Source organism: Nothobranchius furzeri, chromosome 1, assembly GCF_043380555.1.
Source record: "Nothobranchius furzeri strain GRZ-AD chromosome 1, NfurGRZ-RIMD1, whole genome shotgun sequence".
NCBI lineage: Eukaryota > Metazoa > Chordata > Actinopteri > Cyprinodontiformes > Nothobranchiidae > Nothobranchius > Nothobranchius furzeri.
Window position 1 is genome coordinate 110,324,010 of NC_091741.1, and position 17,555 is coordinate 110,341,564.

General features: G+C 43.4%; 2 protein-coding genes across 3 annotated transcripts in view; both read left to right on the forward strand.

Moving 5' to 3' along the window:
• il1rapl2 (interleukin 1 receptor accessory protein-like 2) overlaps positions 1-17,555 on the forward strand; it is a 713,182-nt gene that overhangs the window by 23,355 nt on the left and 672,272 nt on the right. The gene's annotated exons all lie outside the window — the stretch shown is intronic.
• Positions 2,087-16,703, forward strand: LOC129162695 (uncharacterized). The gene has a single exon (XM_070553191.1). The coding sequence runs from the start codon at positions 10,082-10,084 to the stop codon at positions 14,216-14,218; it is 4,137 nt and encodes a 1,378-aa protein (XP_070409292.1). The 5' UTR covers positions 2,087-10,081; the 3' UTR covers positions 14,219-16,703.

Here is a 17,555-nt window from a genome sequence, read left to right on the forward strand (position 1 = left end):
TTACTTCATTTATTATGATGCTGGGTGTGTTCCACAATCATATTCGAATAAACGTGAAAATATTCTGTCCGAATATCTGTTTCTTGTTATAAATATAACAGCTAGAAGGATTTACAGTTAAAATAGGAGAAACACGTGACTCCCCAAGAAGGGTCGTAACACCACTTGCCTCATGCACATAAGTGACCAAAACAAAGCAGCATGGAGACACTCCGTCTCCAACCACCTCTCAGGCAGCAGCCTGCACTCCCAAGTTCTACACGTCACCAGAACATAAACAACCGCAACACAATAAAAGCAGTGTTATACAAAATAGAAAGGCCTGTAGTGTTTATTCTCTTACAGTAACGACTTATCAATTTTTTGGAGGATTTTATTTGAGAATTTTTTGGTTTTTATTAATTGTGCAATAGAAAAGTAATCGCTAGATTAATCATCTAAATAGTCATTAGAATAGTCGACTATTCGATAAAATAATTGTCAGAATAATCATTTTAAAAATAGTCAGTTACCCCCAACCCTACTTTTTAGAATACCAGGATAGGAAGGATGGTGTAGGTTTACGTTTATTAGATTGATACATAAACACTACCAATAAGAAAGTGTACGTTGGTGTGTGTCAGAAACAGCGTAAGGCTTAATGTCTTTTCCAAAAAAAAAAACAGGTGATGGGCCGGTCTCCAGTCAAAATGCCCGGGCTGAATTTTTGTCCCAGTCCAGCCCTGACTGAGCGGCGAGTGAGGTGGTGGGGGCTCCAAGCCTATTTAGCCTTGGTCCCCAAATGCCTTGATACGGCCCTGGATGTGGGACTGACTTCTGGGGTGATCTGATTCTATCACATGTATAAATATTAAATGCTATAAATATTATTGCTTTTCTCTGGTAAAAATGTCTATTGGGGATAAATCTACCTACATTTTTTCTTTTCAAGCACTTTGTTTTGTTTTCTTGATTTTATTTGAATAATTTCCTGCCCTTTCTCTCTCTAACCGTCCTGCATGCTGCATGTTTTCTCCGTCTTCCAGAAAACCTGTTTCCTATATTTCCTACTTTCTAACTAATCAGCCAAAGGGATCTTCACATGCGCGGCGCTCCAGCAGCAATGAGTTGAAATCACCGGAGCCCAGATTAACTCAGCGGAGGCAAAGGACGTCAGAAAAGTACAGAATACCAGAGAACATGCGCTGATATGAATGATCGCAGGTGAATTATTTTGTTTTAGTGGAGCGATTTTGTGAATGTTACAGCGCAGGACGCAGCTGGAGTAGTTGAGCCGTCACCGCTGCGTCCTCTCTGCCTGCAAAGCTGAGTCCATAAATGACGTAATATATGCAGATACTGGAACTTTCTTCGGGTTTCCCGCAATTTGAATTTTTAAGAAACGCAGCTTGACTCTGGGTTTAAAAATGCATTGTAATTACCGCGTTACTGACAATTGTACCGAGTAAATATTACCATTTTCTTTCCCTGTAATGCCTTACATTACCACATTACAGCAAAAAGCAATGCATTACAGTAATTAATTACTTTTGTACCGTGTTACTCCCAACACTGTTCGTAAATACAGCCATTTGTATGATTCAGCTCTCAGAGATCACCGTGATCAACATGTTGTTAATAATTCTTGGAGAGAAATAGTTCACACTGTCGGAAAAGACGAGGACGCTGTTAAAAATGCTGAAATGTCATGTTGTAAACAGTAATTTTTACTTCTACTATGGTGTAGTGTTGGATGCATGCCGTAGAGCTCCATGCTGCCCCATTCAGTTTTGGAGAATATTGGCTCACCGCAGAGACGAGCCCCACGAACCATAAACACTGCGAGTTGTGAAGCGCGTTCCAGTCGCGAGCCGCATCACCAAGCAGAAAGTGAATGCGTCAAGCATAAACCAAGCTTTATACTGCAGCGCCAACAATTGTAATTTGACGACATCCGTCAAAAAGCTCCAGAGTGTTTCAAAGTCGTTGCAGTAACCACATTTTACCACAGGGTGTAATTTTTACTTCATTTCTACATAATGCACCTTTAAGAGTTGCATGTCATGACTTAACCTCAGACCAGATTGCTGTAAAAAGTTTTTTTTTAACCCAAAACGATTACAGATTTGGACAATAATAAACCATTTAAAAATGTGTTTCATTGCAGCTTAGCAGCCGTGCATTCTCAGTGTGATCTGTGATCTGGATATAGACGGTCTTGGTGTTCGGTTCACATCCAGACTGGAGACTCGCTGGTTTAGGTGAAAAGAAAAATCCTATGTAAGCTTGATGTCCAGTACATTGTGATCTGGCAGGCTTACCTTCAAGTTATGAAGTTCATCTGCTGCTTTGATAGAAAAGAGTGTTGTCATGGACACCACAGGGCATCTTAAGGATCGGCTCTGTGAAGGCCGCTCTCAAACCTGTGACAAATCCTGCTGGGATGAACACTTTGGTCTTTTTAGCAAGTCATAAACTGCCCAACTTTTCCAACACATTTCACGCTGACTGTGGGAAGATTTGTTTTGTCTAAAAATCTGCAGAAATTTCTAATTTAGCAAAATTTCTCCTAGATGTTATCTGAGGTGCACCTCCTGTATGAATTCCTGACGTTTAGTTGTTTTGTTGGGTTGTTGCTTGAGACAGTGAGTGTATTCTGTATTGACATCACAATTTGCTGAGACACTGAATACTGCGGCAAGTATAATCAGCCCATTGCTCCCTTTGTGCATCACTGAGCTGTGACCACACATGACCCTATTGCTGCTTCACCAGCTTTCCTTCTTCAGGACATGTTTAGTATTTCCTGACCGCTGCAGGGAGGTGACATAGCTCAGTGTTTCTGGCCCATGTCACAGTTGCTCAAAACATTTTGCCTCTTCATTTTGGCCATTACTTTGAGGCAAATGTGGTCAACCTCAATGAAAAAGTAAGACTAAACACTTAAATGACTTTATCAGCTATTTAGATTTGTAATTTAATGTAAAGGTACCTGTTTTAGATAGAAGGGTCTTAGGCTGGAGATTAGCTTTCCCTACCCACACGGCTAATGAGCTAACAGCTTTGCCGAGAGCAGCCAGAACATCAAGTCTTCTAAATTTCACTGCAGTTCACGTAACACGTTTTAGAAACCTCTACACCACAGTGTATTACACAGGTATTTTGATTTAAAAACAACTAGACATGTAGCAAGGGCTGCGTTTAGCTGCTACGGGTAAAAAAAAACCACATACTTCTAAGCAAATACTCATGTAATAAAAATATGATGTTAATGTATAGCTTCATGAAGATAACTTTAAATAATCCGCTGATTTTAATAGTTTTTAGCCGATGTAAAGCAGCACTTATTGTCCCCACTATTGGGCGACAGTGGCACAGTGCTCGCCCCGTAATCAGAAGGTTGTAGGTTCAAGCCCTGCTCAGTCTGTTGCTGTCGTTGTGTCCTTTGGCAAGACACTTAACCCGCGTTTCCTGCTGGTGGTGGGCGGAGGGACCGGAGGCGTTGGTGTACGGCAGACTCACCTCTGTCATTGTGCCCCAGGGCTGCTGTGGCTATGTAGCTCATCATCACCAGGGTGTGAATAACTGATTGTGTTATAAAGCACCTTGGGGGGCTCCAGCACTCAAATATCAAAAACAGGCCCACTTCTCCCTTCTACTGCCTTGAAAGCAGAATCCCAATTGTCACAAACACATCATGCTGTAGCTAGCGCTAACAATGAGCTAAAGCTAACACAGGCGAACTAACACAACATAAGTAACAAAGGAAAAAGATCCACATCGTTGGACAAAACTATTATTACCAATAGCAACAAAGTAGCAGTCCAGTAGCAACAAAGCCAGGTCACCATCAGTTGTGATTTTGTACCCTGCGTTAGTTCCCTAAAACTAAAATAGATGTTCACTCTGGGTTTAGCACTTTGCTTCAACTCCAAAGACATTGTCTCTGACTTTTTCTTCCTGGCTCCACCATGATGCAAACTAAAAAAGAAAAAAATCTTCTTTGTTTTATTGATGGTTGGAAAACTGAAAAAAAGCTAACTGCTAGCCATTTTATTAGCTACCGGCACAGTAGAGTTAAAATTGAAGTCCCACTAGTTTTCACACTAGTGTGAGAAATTTGCTCTCCACATTTGACCCACCACCTGGGGGAACGGTGAGCTGCAGACACAGCCGCGTTCGGGAACTATTTGGTGATTTGACCCTTTAATGCTGAGTGTCAAGCTGGGAGGCACTGGGTACCATTTTTAAAGTCTTTGGTATGACCCAACCGTGGATTTGAATCCACAGTCCCCCTCTTATTCCCCCAGGCCACTGAGCTGGTCGACAGCTGTTGACTTAAAGCAGGTATGATTTTAAAATCGCAAAACCACATTTCAAACCACAAAACTGTTAAGTTTGGTTTCTGGTCAGCGGAGGGCTACAGAGTGCTGTTCCGCTGGTCAGGTAAGATAATGTGTAAACGCTCTTTAGTGTTGTAATATAATGTGCTCTTGGCTGGGCCCATCCTAGCCATTAGCTCATCAGTCCTGTAGGAAGCAACATTATTTTGTTTAAATTTGAGACTGTTCATCTATAATCAGTAGGGCTGTAGCAAAGCCTCGACGAAGTCGACGGCTCGATTCTAAAAATTTGTCGACGTCAGATCCGGAAGTTGACGCACCACGCCCACTTGTTGCATGCCCAGGAGTTTGTAAATAGAGGAGGAATCGGCCTGTTTTTCCTCTAGTTCGCCCTCTTCTCCGCCTTCACTAACGTCTCTGCCAAATACCGAAGACCCGGAACAATGTCCGTCCACTACTAGATTATTTTCCTGTTTTGCCCGCCTTTGTCTCCCGGCAACGGACAACAACTTCCGGGGTCAGATGCGCTGCTTCATGTCTATCGCAGATGTAGAAAATCACCGGGAGCTCTTCTCCCTTCATTAAGGAGCTTCTTTCAGACATTAGGAGAGCTGTTCTGGTGGTAGCAGTCTCTCCTCCGTGCTGGTCTGTTTGCTGCTGGGTGTTTTTGGTTTATTTAAACTTGGTAACTTGAACTTAATGTTGGTAAAGCTACTGTTAGCATCTTCGCTAACAGCTTCTTGCGTTTGGATAAGCTGTTACGTTTTGGTTTAGAGTTCATCTTTTTTGTGGTGTAGATCTCCCTTTTATTACATTTAGAGTGTTGTGGGTTTTCGGTTTAGTGTAAAATATCACCTGAGTTTGGTTTAACCCGTAACACCACTCGCCTCACGCACATAAGTGACCAAAACAAAGCAGCATGGAGACACTCCATCTTCTACCACCTCTCAGGCAGCAGCCTGCACTCCCAAGATCTACACGTCACCAGAACATAACCAACCAACACAATAAAAGCAGTGTTATACAAAATGGAAGGCCTGTAGTGTTTATTCTCTTACAGTAAGAATTTATCAATTTTTTTGAGGAATTTATTTGAGATTTTTTGGTTTTTATTAATTGTGCAATAGAAAAATAATCATTAGATTAATTTTCTATATAGTCATTAGAATAGTCGACTATTCGATAAAATAATCGTCAGAATAATCGTTTTAAAAATAATCGTTTACCCCCAGCCCAATCAGTAATACGTTTTTATTTACAAATCCGACACAGACACACACTTCTAATGTAAAAGAAATCCCATTAAGTCTTTTCCTTTCGTCCTCTGCCCTCTTATTTCACGCTGCCAGCATCACTTTCTCTCTGACTCACTATGAATCTGCAGACTACTTCCCTCTACGCTGACATGTACTGCTGCTGTCAACTTTTGATAAAAATCAATTTTTCATCCTTCGTATGTAACAGGAAAGGCATAAAACATACAGATTTGTACTCCTTTATTTCCATTTCCCCCCTTTAACCTCATGCTCCTCATATCTTCCTTACTGTGACACTCAAGTTCCCTCTCAGCACATTCACTAGTGTGCGTAGCCTGTCCTTAGTTGACTTAACATGGTCTGACAGACCAATCCCTGTGGATTCTGATCAAATAGAGCAATAGCATACACAGCAGCAACAGTGCAGCCTCAGCCTGCTAAAACAGCAGCTGTAATATGGCAAAGATCAGCGTCCTGCAGGACTGATTCAACACGTTTATCTGCTGATTCTACTGTGGTGCACAAACAAATAGAAATTGCATAAGGTTGGTAATAAAGTCATAGCATCAAGGTGTTTGAGAAAAAGACTGAGAGGCTTTTTTCCTCTAAGAAAAACTTAGATTTACTGTTTCCTCAGTGACTACCTTATTTGCCATTAGAGGTGACACATTTATGAGTGAAAAGAAAAGATGGGATGGTTGTGTTAAAATTGGTTTAGATTCATTTCTAAAACCACAGAAATTCACTTGAATCCCCTGATATTACAACACAAACCCCAGCGGCTCGTGGCGGCTTTGCTGCTCATACTGAGGCGTCTTGCTGTTTTCCTCTCCACTGTCGCTACATGCTTGCTTAGTATTGACCCATTGCACCAATGTCACCTAATCACGTGGGTCCACCACGGTGGACGGCAAAAGCATGTAAACAGTGAGCGGCACGAGTACTAAACAAAGGGAAAAGTAGAGCCTGAAATTGTTTTTGCGATCAAAACCAAAACAAAACTCCTCCAGCATTCCTTCAACTAGTTCATGCCCAGTTCAGTTATCAGAAGAAGTAGCACATCTAGCGGGGGCTCTTAGAGAGCGGTATGCTAACTAGCGGTATGCTAACTAGCTTACCAGCATTAGCTTACGTTCTCTCTGCAGCTGTTCACCGATGTAAACATGTTGCTGACTTTGCCTAAATTCACCCCTCTGGATTTATAACTTTATGTTATAAACAGCGTTTCACTTTACACCAAAGCTGATTGTTAGAAAGTCCGGATCCCTACCAGCTTCTGTTGCTGGTGGTGTTACTGGGTTCAGCTGCTGCTCTCACACCGGAATGAGAAGATCTCTGAACGCCGACGCTCCTATAAATAAATAACGTAATTTTAACACACGTAATCATACATCGGAGCTTTAATGTTGTTAATAATTGTCTCACTTTACACTGCAGTGGACGGAGCGCAGCCTCCGTGGTCAAATACCCATCCATCAGGATTATCAGTAGCTAGTAGAAACACATCACATTTATCCCTGTCCCTGTCTTCCTCGCGAAATAAATGAACGTTAATCTTACCCGGTAAAAACATGTTCGCTGCTAATCTGAGGGCTGCTAGTCCGCTTGATTGATCACTGCAGTTCATCTCCGTCCTCAGTCTCCATCAAAGTTATTAAAAAAACAAAACGAGTTGAGTTTACATCCTTGTCTGTTAGTGCAGCCGACCACGCAGCAAGCTAAAACTGTTTTAATGTCGAATCAACTAAATAAAAGATATAAAAGGCTACAAACTGGCTTGTTTTGACTACTTTCACTGGAGTTTCTACGGATATAAACGGTCTTTTTGCCGTCCATCATGGTGAAGGGGGCGGTCACATGAGTGGCGTGACGTCACGTGCAAAGGGTCATTAGGGTTTGCTGTAAAGATTCTGACACAACTAGTCAGTGACTCAGTGCTATCTGCTGGGTTTCCTTAGATAGGAATATTTTAACTGACTAGAATAATGAATGGAATTCAATCGGAACGTTTTCCCGGTAAAGCGCCTCTGTGATTATTTTGAGTGATAATAGCTAAGGTATCATAACTAAAGAGAGGGCTGAAGATGATCCAAACTATAAGATGTTTTCCAGTTTACCAGTAGACATGGTGTCTGCCTCATGCATAGAAACTTGAAGCTGGTTCCACAAGAAAGTATCCTGGGAACTGAAAGTTATGCCTTCCATCCTACTTTTAGAAACTCTATGAACCAAACCTGCAGTCTGAGAGCCAAGTACTCTGTTGGGAACATCTGGAACAATAAGAGGACAAAGAAGAAAAAGAAAGGTACCTGGTGGATCCTTCCTCGTGAGCTCAATCATAAAGAAAAGTGCCCGGGTTCCCTGAACACACCATCAAGAGGACTATTTATATTTGTCCTTGATAGAAACTGCATTGCCATCAAAATCAAGTTAATGTAAACATAAAATCTTCACTTGTATTGATTTAGTGTTTCAAGCCAATGTTTCTAGAAGACTTTTCATAATATGAGCTCCCTGAGAGGGGCGGAAACCAAGTCTGTAAAATAAAATAAATCTGACGTCTTTTACTCTGAACACAAAGTCAGTGTTTGTATTTTCACTCATTTCTGAAAGGAGCACAACTAACATGGAGATTGTTAAAAAAAATTACCAAGGGCCAACCAGAGCGTTATCAGCTGTAAAAACACACAACCAGTTAAAACCAGCATCAATAAGAAAATAATGACATAAGCAGAGGCCTTTTGCAGACAGTTGAAGACACCAACGTAAAGCCAGGATGTCAGTTGAATATTTTTTGTTTTTGGGCGTGACAGCGGGCTTTGATACGGTTGATCATCGGGTATTGCTGATTCGCTTGGAGCAGTGGAGGAAATGGGGCATGTTCTGGTGCACCCTCACAATGGAAAATAACATTTCTTTCCGACAGAACTTATTGTGTCAGCTTGGGACATTTCTCCTGCAAAAGAATCCCCTGATGTGGGGAGTTCCTCAGGTGTCACTGCTAGGCCCTCAGATTTTTTTTCTCTACTTCCTGCCTTGTTGCTTCAAAAGCACAATATTAGTTTTCATGTATACGCCAATGACTGTCAAATCTATGTGGCTGTCCAGCAGCAGTTTGGGAGTATGATTCGGTCATTAATAACATGTGCATGGTTGGTATCAAATTTTCTGAGCTTTAATGAGAACAAACAGAGGTAAATGTCTTTTTGCTTAGTAATTGTCAGCGTCATTTTCTTGACTTGTCATTGGCTCCCAAGATAGAGACTGTTGTTGCCTCCCCGGGTGTAAAACTGGGAGTGGCATCGAAGCTAGACCACCAGGTCAAGAATTTTTTCAGCTTTTACACTTAATGATTAAGTCGCTACTCTCTAAAGCAAATCTTGAGATGGTGACTTATGTAACTCTCTATGCCAGGTAGAGTTCAGTCGTTGCTGTTTAGGTTACAATTGGTGCCTAATTCTGCTGCTAGGTCTTGTCGGTGGACTTAAAAGATGGGACCAGAGCCCTGATTCTGGCTTCTCTGTAATGGCTTCCTGTTCGGAACCAATTTAATTTTAAGGTCTTCATTTCAAGTCTCTTGCTGGGAAGGAGCTGTCCTATCTCTCATCAATGTAATCCAAGTACTTGCCATCATGGTCCTTTCGCTCAGCAAAGTGTGGTCATTCAGTAACCTGGACACTCAACAGAAGACCAGGGGGGACTGTGCTTTTTCAGTTTTGGGCCTGAGGTTCTGGAACCATCTCTCGCTCTGCTTTAAACAGATTCTAACTGTGAGGGATTTATCTCCTCACTAATAGTTATGTCTTGTTTCTGTTTACTCCTGTATTTTTGTGTGTTTTAGGTCAAATACACTTGGTAATCTATAAATTACTTTAAGTTAAGTTGATCTACTGGTGTTCATCACTCCCTTCTTTCTGAAGTCATTTGTTTAAGTGTTGCCATGGAAGCGCGCCCATAGGCAGCCATGATCAGTTCCTGGTGTGCTTAATCAGCTCTACTGAGGGAGAAACTAACTGACTGAAGAGAAGGGGGGAGAGGAGGTTATCTTGTGTTTGTTTAAGTGTAGTTGTTCTTGGTTTTGTTATTTTGAGTTAAGGTAGGAGGTAAATATGTAAATAGATTGTTTGACATATTTTGTTGATGTTGATGTTGAGATGTACTTTATTGATTGCAGGATTTCAAGCTAATTGTTTCCCCTGCCCATGTCATAATGGCTGGTCCCAAGTTAGCTTTAAAAAGGGTGGATTCAGTACTGTTGGGGTGGTTGATTGCTTGTTAAGGGGAATCCATGCCCCAATGTCATGGATTGTTTGCAATCAAAAAAAGGATAAAAAGTCAGAGCTCTGCAACATCCTGGACTCTTGTTTTTTCTTCTGTGGACAAACCGCTGGTAACATCCTGAGTGAGTGACAAGGCAGAGGCTCTGTCTGGGCCAAAACCTTACAGTTGGTGGCAGAGGTGGGATGTGGCGCTGATGTCGAGAGCTGTCCAGAAGGAGTGATCATGGGTCCAAAGCAGCAGTCAAAGAGCAGCAAGGCTGTTGAGGCGGAAGCGGTGGAGGAGATGGAGCAGGAAATGGCTACGGGGCGGCCGGCCGTAGCTACGTTCACCGGAGAGGTGTCCCCACTTTCAGCGGATATGAGCTCTATTGTTGCAATGCTGCAGAAATGCCTACAGTCCCAAAGTGAGTTCGCTGACAGATGGGAAAAGGAAGCAATCAAGCAGGAAAGGAGATGGAGTCAAGTTCAAGTTCAAGTTAATAACCTCCGAGATGACCTGGACGGGCAGCGAGGAAGTGAACATGATCCTCAGCCAGGCCCTTCGTCTCGGTCAGAGGGGGGCTCGAGCCCCTCACCGCCAGATGACGAACCCTCCGGTGGTGAGCCAGCAGCGAGAGGATGGTCTCAGCCGGCGGTGCCAAAGCTGGAGGAGGGGGATGACATTGAACAATATCTGACGACCTTTGAACGATTAGCAACGGCATACCTGTGGCCAGAAAGGGACTGGGCAGTGAGGCTGGTACCACATCTTACAGGAAAAGCCCGGGCAGCCTATGTGGCCATGGCTTCAGAGGACTCTTCTGAATACATCAGAGTCAAAGAAGCCATCTTGACAAAGTATGAGATAAATGAGGAAGTATACCGACAACGGTTCCGAGAGCCTGATGTACGTGGAAGCGAGACGCCTCGGGAGTTCTATAATCATTTGAAAGATCTTTATTTCAAGTGGATGCACCCTGAAAGGAGAAGAAAGGAAGAGATTGGTGAAATCCTCATCCTGGAACAGTTTTATCGTTCTCTTTCACCTGAAATCAGGGTGTGGGTTAAAGAGAGAAATCCAACTTCAGCTCGGAATGCAGCAGACTTGGTGGAGAACTACCTGGCTGCACGCCGGGGACCAAAGACCTTCAGGTTTAGCCTTCAACAGAAGTCCAGTCCTTCACAGGGTAAGTCTGGGGGGTCTGGTGTGGGTGGTGGTCCAGGGCAGATGGCAGGTAGGGAGAAACAACGACAGGCAAGTGTTCCCTTTAATAAAACTACGCTACCAGCAAAACCTGTGGTTTGTTATGTTTGTGGTCAAGTAGGACATATAAAACCTGACTGTCCTTTAAGGAGAGCTAAATCTGCATATTTCTGCACAGTTCCACGGCCAGCTTTTGCACAAAATCTGCAGCAGGGGAGAAAACAGCTGCTGGAAATTAAAGTGGATGGAAAACCAGCAACTGCCTTGTTAGATACAGGAAGTGTTCAGACGTTGGTTCATCCTTCCCTTTTGACCAACCAGCCCTACTTTGAAGGCCCTGGCCTCAATATCTCCTGTGTTCATGGGGATCATAAAACTTACCCCACAGCTGTCGTGTTTTTGGAGGTTGTCAACCAAACTTTTCTCCTAAGTGTGGGTGTAGTGGCAGGTTTAGCCCATCAGGTAATTTTGGGGCAGGACATTCCCATCTTACAGGAGTTGGTTCAATCATGTAAACCCGTGTATGTTGTAACCAGATCACAAAGTAGAAATCAAACTTTAGCTGATGAGGATGGTTTGGAATCTGAACGCATTGGGGACAAGATGGGACCAGACCAGCAATGCGGTTCTGGGAGTGATGGTGAGCAACATTCTTTGCGTGAACTGCCGTTCTTTAAATCTGAGCTCCCTACAGAGCACCCTGTTAAGGCTAGGAAGAGCAAAAAGCAAAGGTGGCTACTTAAAATGGCTGGTACTGTTAAACACACATCTCTGGGGTTTCCGGAAGTTGATGTGGATGGGGTGGATGAACCAGTGGACTTCAAGCAGTTGCAAAAGCAGGATGAATCACTACACAGTTTTTTTGAACATGCAGTATCAATTACAGAGAAGGATAATGCACATCCCAATGGGGAAGGATATGTTCTGACAGATGGGGTGCTTTTTCACAAATCTAGAGGAACAGGGTCAGAGAAACTAGTGGTACCTAAAATGCTTAGGGAACAGGTTTTAAAGCTGGGGCACAGTATTCCATGGGCAGGGCACTTGGGTTTCAAGAAGACTTTTGATAGAATCTCAAATAGGTTTTACTGGCCAGGCATTCAGAAGGAGGTGCAGCAGTATTGCCAGTCATGTCCAGTGTGCCAGATGTCAGGAGGAAAGAATGTTCCCAAGTATCCCCTGCAACCCCTGCCTATTATTGATGTCCCCTTTAAAAGAATAGGTATGGACATTGTAGGACCCCTTGAGAGAACCCAAGCAGGGAATTGCTTTATCCTGGTTATATGTGACTATAGCACGCGTTACCCTGAAGCTTTTCCTCTTAGGAACATCACTGCTAAACAGGTAGCCTATATATTGCTCCAACTGTTTTCTAGGGTGGGAATCCCAGCAGAAATCTTAACTGACCAAGGTACTAACTTTTTGTCCAACACACTGAAGCAAATCTATAGACTGTTAGGCATTAAGGGTATTCGGACCACCCCCTACCACCCCCAGACTGATGGTCTAGTGGAACGTTATAACAGGACCTTAAAGAGCATGTTAAAGAAGTTCATTTCCATCAATGGGAAAGACTGGGACAAGTGGTTGCCCTATTTGCTTTTTGCATACCGGGAAGTCCCTCAGGCTTCCACTGGGTTTTCACCATTTGAACTTCTCTATGGCAGGCAGCTAAGGGGTCCTCTGGACATCCTTCAGGAGTCATGGGTTGGGCCAAGGGGTGAGCCGACTAATGTTGTCAGTCATGTTTTGAAAATGAGGGAGAAGATGGAGGAAGCAACCAACCTTGTGAGGAACCAACTGGAAAGGGTGCAACAGCAACAACAAACCTGGTATGACAAGACAGCCAGGCAGAGAGTCTTCAACCCAGGTCAGAAGGTTTTTTTACTACTTCCTACATCTGATAATAAACTGTTGGCGAAATGGCAGGGTCCGTATACTGTGTTGAGGAGACTAGGTGGGACCACCTATGAGATTGAGATGCCTGAGAGGAGGAACCCAAAGCAGGTTTTCCACATCAATCTTCTCAAAGAGTGGAAATCTCGTGACCCCCCACTTTGTGAGCAATGTTTTGTTCAGAAGGTGGAAGAAGAGTATGAGGTGGAGAGAGAGTTGCCACCTGTGAATGACAGTCCAGCCTCACTTGATTTGTCCCATCTCTCTCTCACGCAGCAGCAGGAGCTGGAGGCCATTATTCCTCCAGATCTGTTTCAGGAGCGACCAGGAACTACAGATCTGGTGCGACATGACATCCACCTAAAGAGCAGCACTCCCATCAGACAACGGATGTACCGCGTCCCAGAGAAAATGCTTCCTGTGCTCAGAGATGAAATTGAGGTCATGTTGAAGCTTGGGGTGATTGAACTGTCTAATAGCGAATGGAGCAACCCCGTGGTTCTGGTAATCAAAAAGGATGGGAGTATTCGTTTCTGTATTGACTTCAGAAGGGTGAATGCACAGTCAGATTTTGATGCTTACCCATTGCCGAGACTAGATGATCTTATAGAGTGTGTGGGCCAAGCCAAATACATAAGTACTCTGGATCTCTGTAAAGGGTATTGGCAGGTGCCTTTGACTGATGCTGCTAAGCCTCTCACTGCTTTTAGGACCCCTCAAGGACTGTGGCAGTTCACAAAGATGCCTTTCGGACTCCATGGTGCGCCAGCCACCTTTCAGAGGCTGATGAGCAAGGTGCTGTCTGGTATGGATTCGTTTGCTGCGGCTTACCTTGATGATGTGGTTATCTACAGCAACACATGGAAAGAACATCTCATCCACCTGAAGGAGGTCCTGCAGAGGATAAAGGAGGCGGGCCTGACCATCCATCCCAAGAAATGTTGCTTGGCCAAGAAGGAGCTTCAGTATTTGGGCCACACCCTGGGACAAGGGGTTATTAAGCCCGTGAAAGACAAAGTTGATGCAATTAAAGCAGCTGCAAGGCCAACCACAAGGAAGCAGGTGAAGTCCTTTTTGGGCTTGGTAGGTTGGTATCAGCGGTTTATAAGGAATTTTTCTGCCAGAGCTGCCCCTCTCACCGATCTCACAAGTACGTCTACAACAAAGATTGTGTGGGGAGAAGAACAAGAGTTGGCGTTTCAAGATCTGAAAAATGTGCTTTGTCAGGATGTTGTACTTCAGAGCCCCAACTTTAATTTGCCTTTTTTTTGTTCAGACTGATGCCTCCACTAGAGGGATTGGTGGAGTCCTCTTGCAGGGAGAAGGAGTGGAGAGGAAACCGGTGGCATTTGTCAGCAGGAAGTTGTTCCCACGTGAGACCAGATACTCGGCGGTAGAACTGGAGTGCCTGGCCGTTAGGTGGACAATTGATTCTTTCAGATACTACCTATTGGGACGTGAGTTCACCCTGGAGACTGACCATCGAGCACTCAAATGGTTGGAGGTGATGAAGGACACAAACAGCCGTATCACCAGATGGTTCTTGTCTCTTCAACCATACCGGTTCAGGATTTATCACATTCCAGGGAAGGAGAATGGGGTGGCTGACTTCCTGTCTCGCTGGGGGCACAGCGAGTCATCTGAAGGGGAGGGAAGTGTGAGGGATTTATCTCCTCACTAATAGTTATGTCTTGTTTCTGTTTACTCCTGTATTTTTGCGTGTTTTAGGTCAAATACACTTGGTAATCTATAAATTACTTTAAGTTAAGTTGATCTACTGGTGTTCATCACTCCCTTCTTTCTGAGGTCATTTGTTTAAGTGTTGCCATGGAAGCGTGCCCATAGGCAGCCATGATCAGTTCCTGGTGTGCTTAATCAGCTCTACTGAGGGAGAAACTAACTGACTGAAGAGAAGGGGGGAGAGGAGGTTATCTTGTGTTTGTTTAAGTGTAGTTGTTCTTGGTTTTGTTATTTTGAGTTAAGGTAGGAGGTAAATATGTAAATAGATTGTTTGACATATTTTGTTGATGTTGATGTTGAGATGTACTTTATTGATTGCAGGATTTCAAGCTAATTGTTTCCCCTGCCCATGTCATAATGGCTGGTCCCAAGTTAGCTTTAAAAAGGGTGGATTCAGTACTGTTGGGGTGGTTGATTGCTTGTTAAGGGGAATCCATGCCCCAATGTCATGGATTGTTTGCAATCAAAAAAAAGGATAAAAAGTCAGAGCTCTGCAACAACCTGGACTCTTGTTTTTTCTTCTGTGGACAAACCGCTGGTAACATCCTGAGTGAGTGACAAGGCAGAGGCTCTGTCTGGGCCAAAACCTTACACTAACTCTGCTAAGTTTTGCTAACCGTGCACTTTCTCTTCTCATCTCCTGGGTCTCATTGCAGTTGTTTTTTGTTAGAAGTGGTTCCGTGTGCTTTTATTTTTAACTGGTTAAAGTTGGTGTGGTTTAATTCCAGTTGTTTTGTCTGCATAATTAACTCTCCATATATCCTATGTTTCGTGCACAGCTCTCTGAGCAGCGCTGACTGACAGAAAAAGGGTTTCTAAATAAATCAAATGCTAAAACCTGATGCTAATATTTACAATTTATGTACATATTTGTGTTATGTGTAACAATTTTGATAGATTGGGGACATTTTAAAGATTAGAGTTACTTTCATTCATGTTTATTGTCAGGTACACACAGCAGGATAATCATGCCGACTTGTTGCTAGCCCCGCCTCTTCTTAAAATCTTTGACTTGCACACGATTGCGAAATGGCTCTAAAGAGAATCTTGTCAGATAAGCCTACCTTTTGCGGTGTGTTATGAGCGCTCTGGTGTGCTCAATGGGATGAGATGGATGTCAGAAATCCTATCCAAGTTTTGATTTTCCTGGACAAACAAATGTTCTGCTTGTTTAATGTGACCCGCAGCCAATCAGAAAGTGAGGTCTCAGCAACCTGCAGCTCCTGATTTCTCTGCATTTATTTGTTCACTTTGAAGTCACGTGTAACCTGGTGGGATCCCTGTCTGTTTGGGAAACGTCCGAGAGTTGAATCGGTTTGTGTTTGGGATTTCCAGAGGTGCTGCGTAGATTTATTTCCCACCACATATGGAGTCTTTTATGCTTTTAGAACTGGACGATTATTCAAAAATCGGGCTTAAGTGAAAACCATCCCAGAATCCGTTTTTCGGTTCTCCTTCTAGAAGTCCACGCGGACCTCTGTGTTTTGTTTCTGAGTGCATAGAAATTTCCATCAACAAACGTGGAAATGGAAGTGTAATCTTCTTTTGGCAATTCTCAGACCGTAGTTTGTGGTGTGATGTCGCAGCTGGTCACCAGAGCTAGGGCTCCCTTTGCATGCAGACGCTCCAGAAGGTTATCCTCAGCTGTTTCCATGAGAAGTGTCAAGGCGCATCTTTGATCCAAACCTGCTACAACTTTTCACAAGTCATCAGGGATTGTTCGTGTCACGGCCAGTTTAAACAGCTTCAAATCAGCATCGGAGGGATGGAAGCCAAGAGGCACAACCCAGCTAAGTGCCAGCGTCGCTACATCTATTATGCAGAAATCAAGCTGATGTGACAGTGTGTGGCAAGTTGGAAATGCAGCATTATAAATTCTGTTCTGTGTAATTATGCTTAGATTTAGCCTTGGTGCACATGTTTTACAATGTGTATGTGATAACGTTGAACCAATTAAACAAAGTTTTGCTCTTTTTAACACATTTTTCTAGCATTGATTTATTTTTGTCCATAAGAATACACGAGAAAGATGTTCAGTGTGTTTCAAACGCATTTTCTGCCGACTACAGTTTTCAGTGTAGACAGTGAAATGTGCGCTGACCCTCTGTGTGTGTGTTTGTGTGTGTGTGTGTGTGTGTGTGTGTGTGTGTGTGTGTGTGTGTGTGCAAGCTCTAAAACGACAGGTTAACCTTTCTGTCCTCTGGGACTTTTCCAATCCCCTCAAAGCAGAAGAAAATGGAAACCCTGTGTGTTCGTGTGAAAAAAAGGAACAATGGAGGCTTCTTCCATCCCTCAGCGTCCTGCTCTCTAGTCTCTTTTCTTTCCCTCCTGCGGCCTCTCTTTTCTTTAACTCTCCATTAATCTCAGTCGGACTTGCTTCATCGCAGCCATGGCTTTACTAATGAAAAGTAGATAAGACATTTCTAATTTCACCTGGCTCCATTTCACACCAAAATACCTGTTTATCTAAGATAAACATTGACACATTTAAATGACAATTAAAATAAACTGACATTAAGATTGCAGGGCAGACAGAAATGCCATAATTTGGTCAGAAACCGCAAAAAAACTAAAATAATAATGATTAGTCGGCATTGCCATGCTGTGTTGGCTGCAGCTGGAAGATTATGATGCCACACTGCACCTCCTCCTTGGCCAGCGACTCCATCCTGGCGCATGTTCTGGTGACTCACACAGCGCCAAAGTCAGGATGAAGCTAGGAGACCACAATTTTCTCTCCTTTCATGGCTGCAAATCAGGGGAGGATGTATGCTAACATTAGGGAGGGGGCCAGGCTGGATCACCTGCTCTGGTAGTAAAACAATACTACAAACATTTGGTTTAGTGTGTAATTATCACAATATAAGCATGGCGAAGT

What these genes read in the sequence shown, in the direction of transcription:
- LOC129162695 (XM_070553191.1), top strand. Translation starts at nt 10,082, where the DNA reads ATGGGTCCAAAGCAGCAGTCAAAGAGCAGCAAGGCTGTTGAGGCGGAA.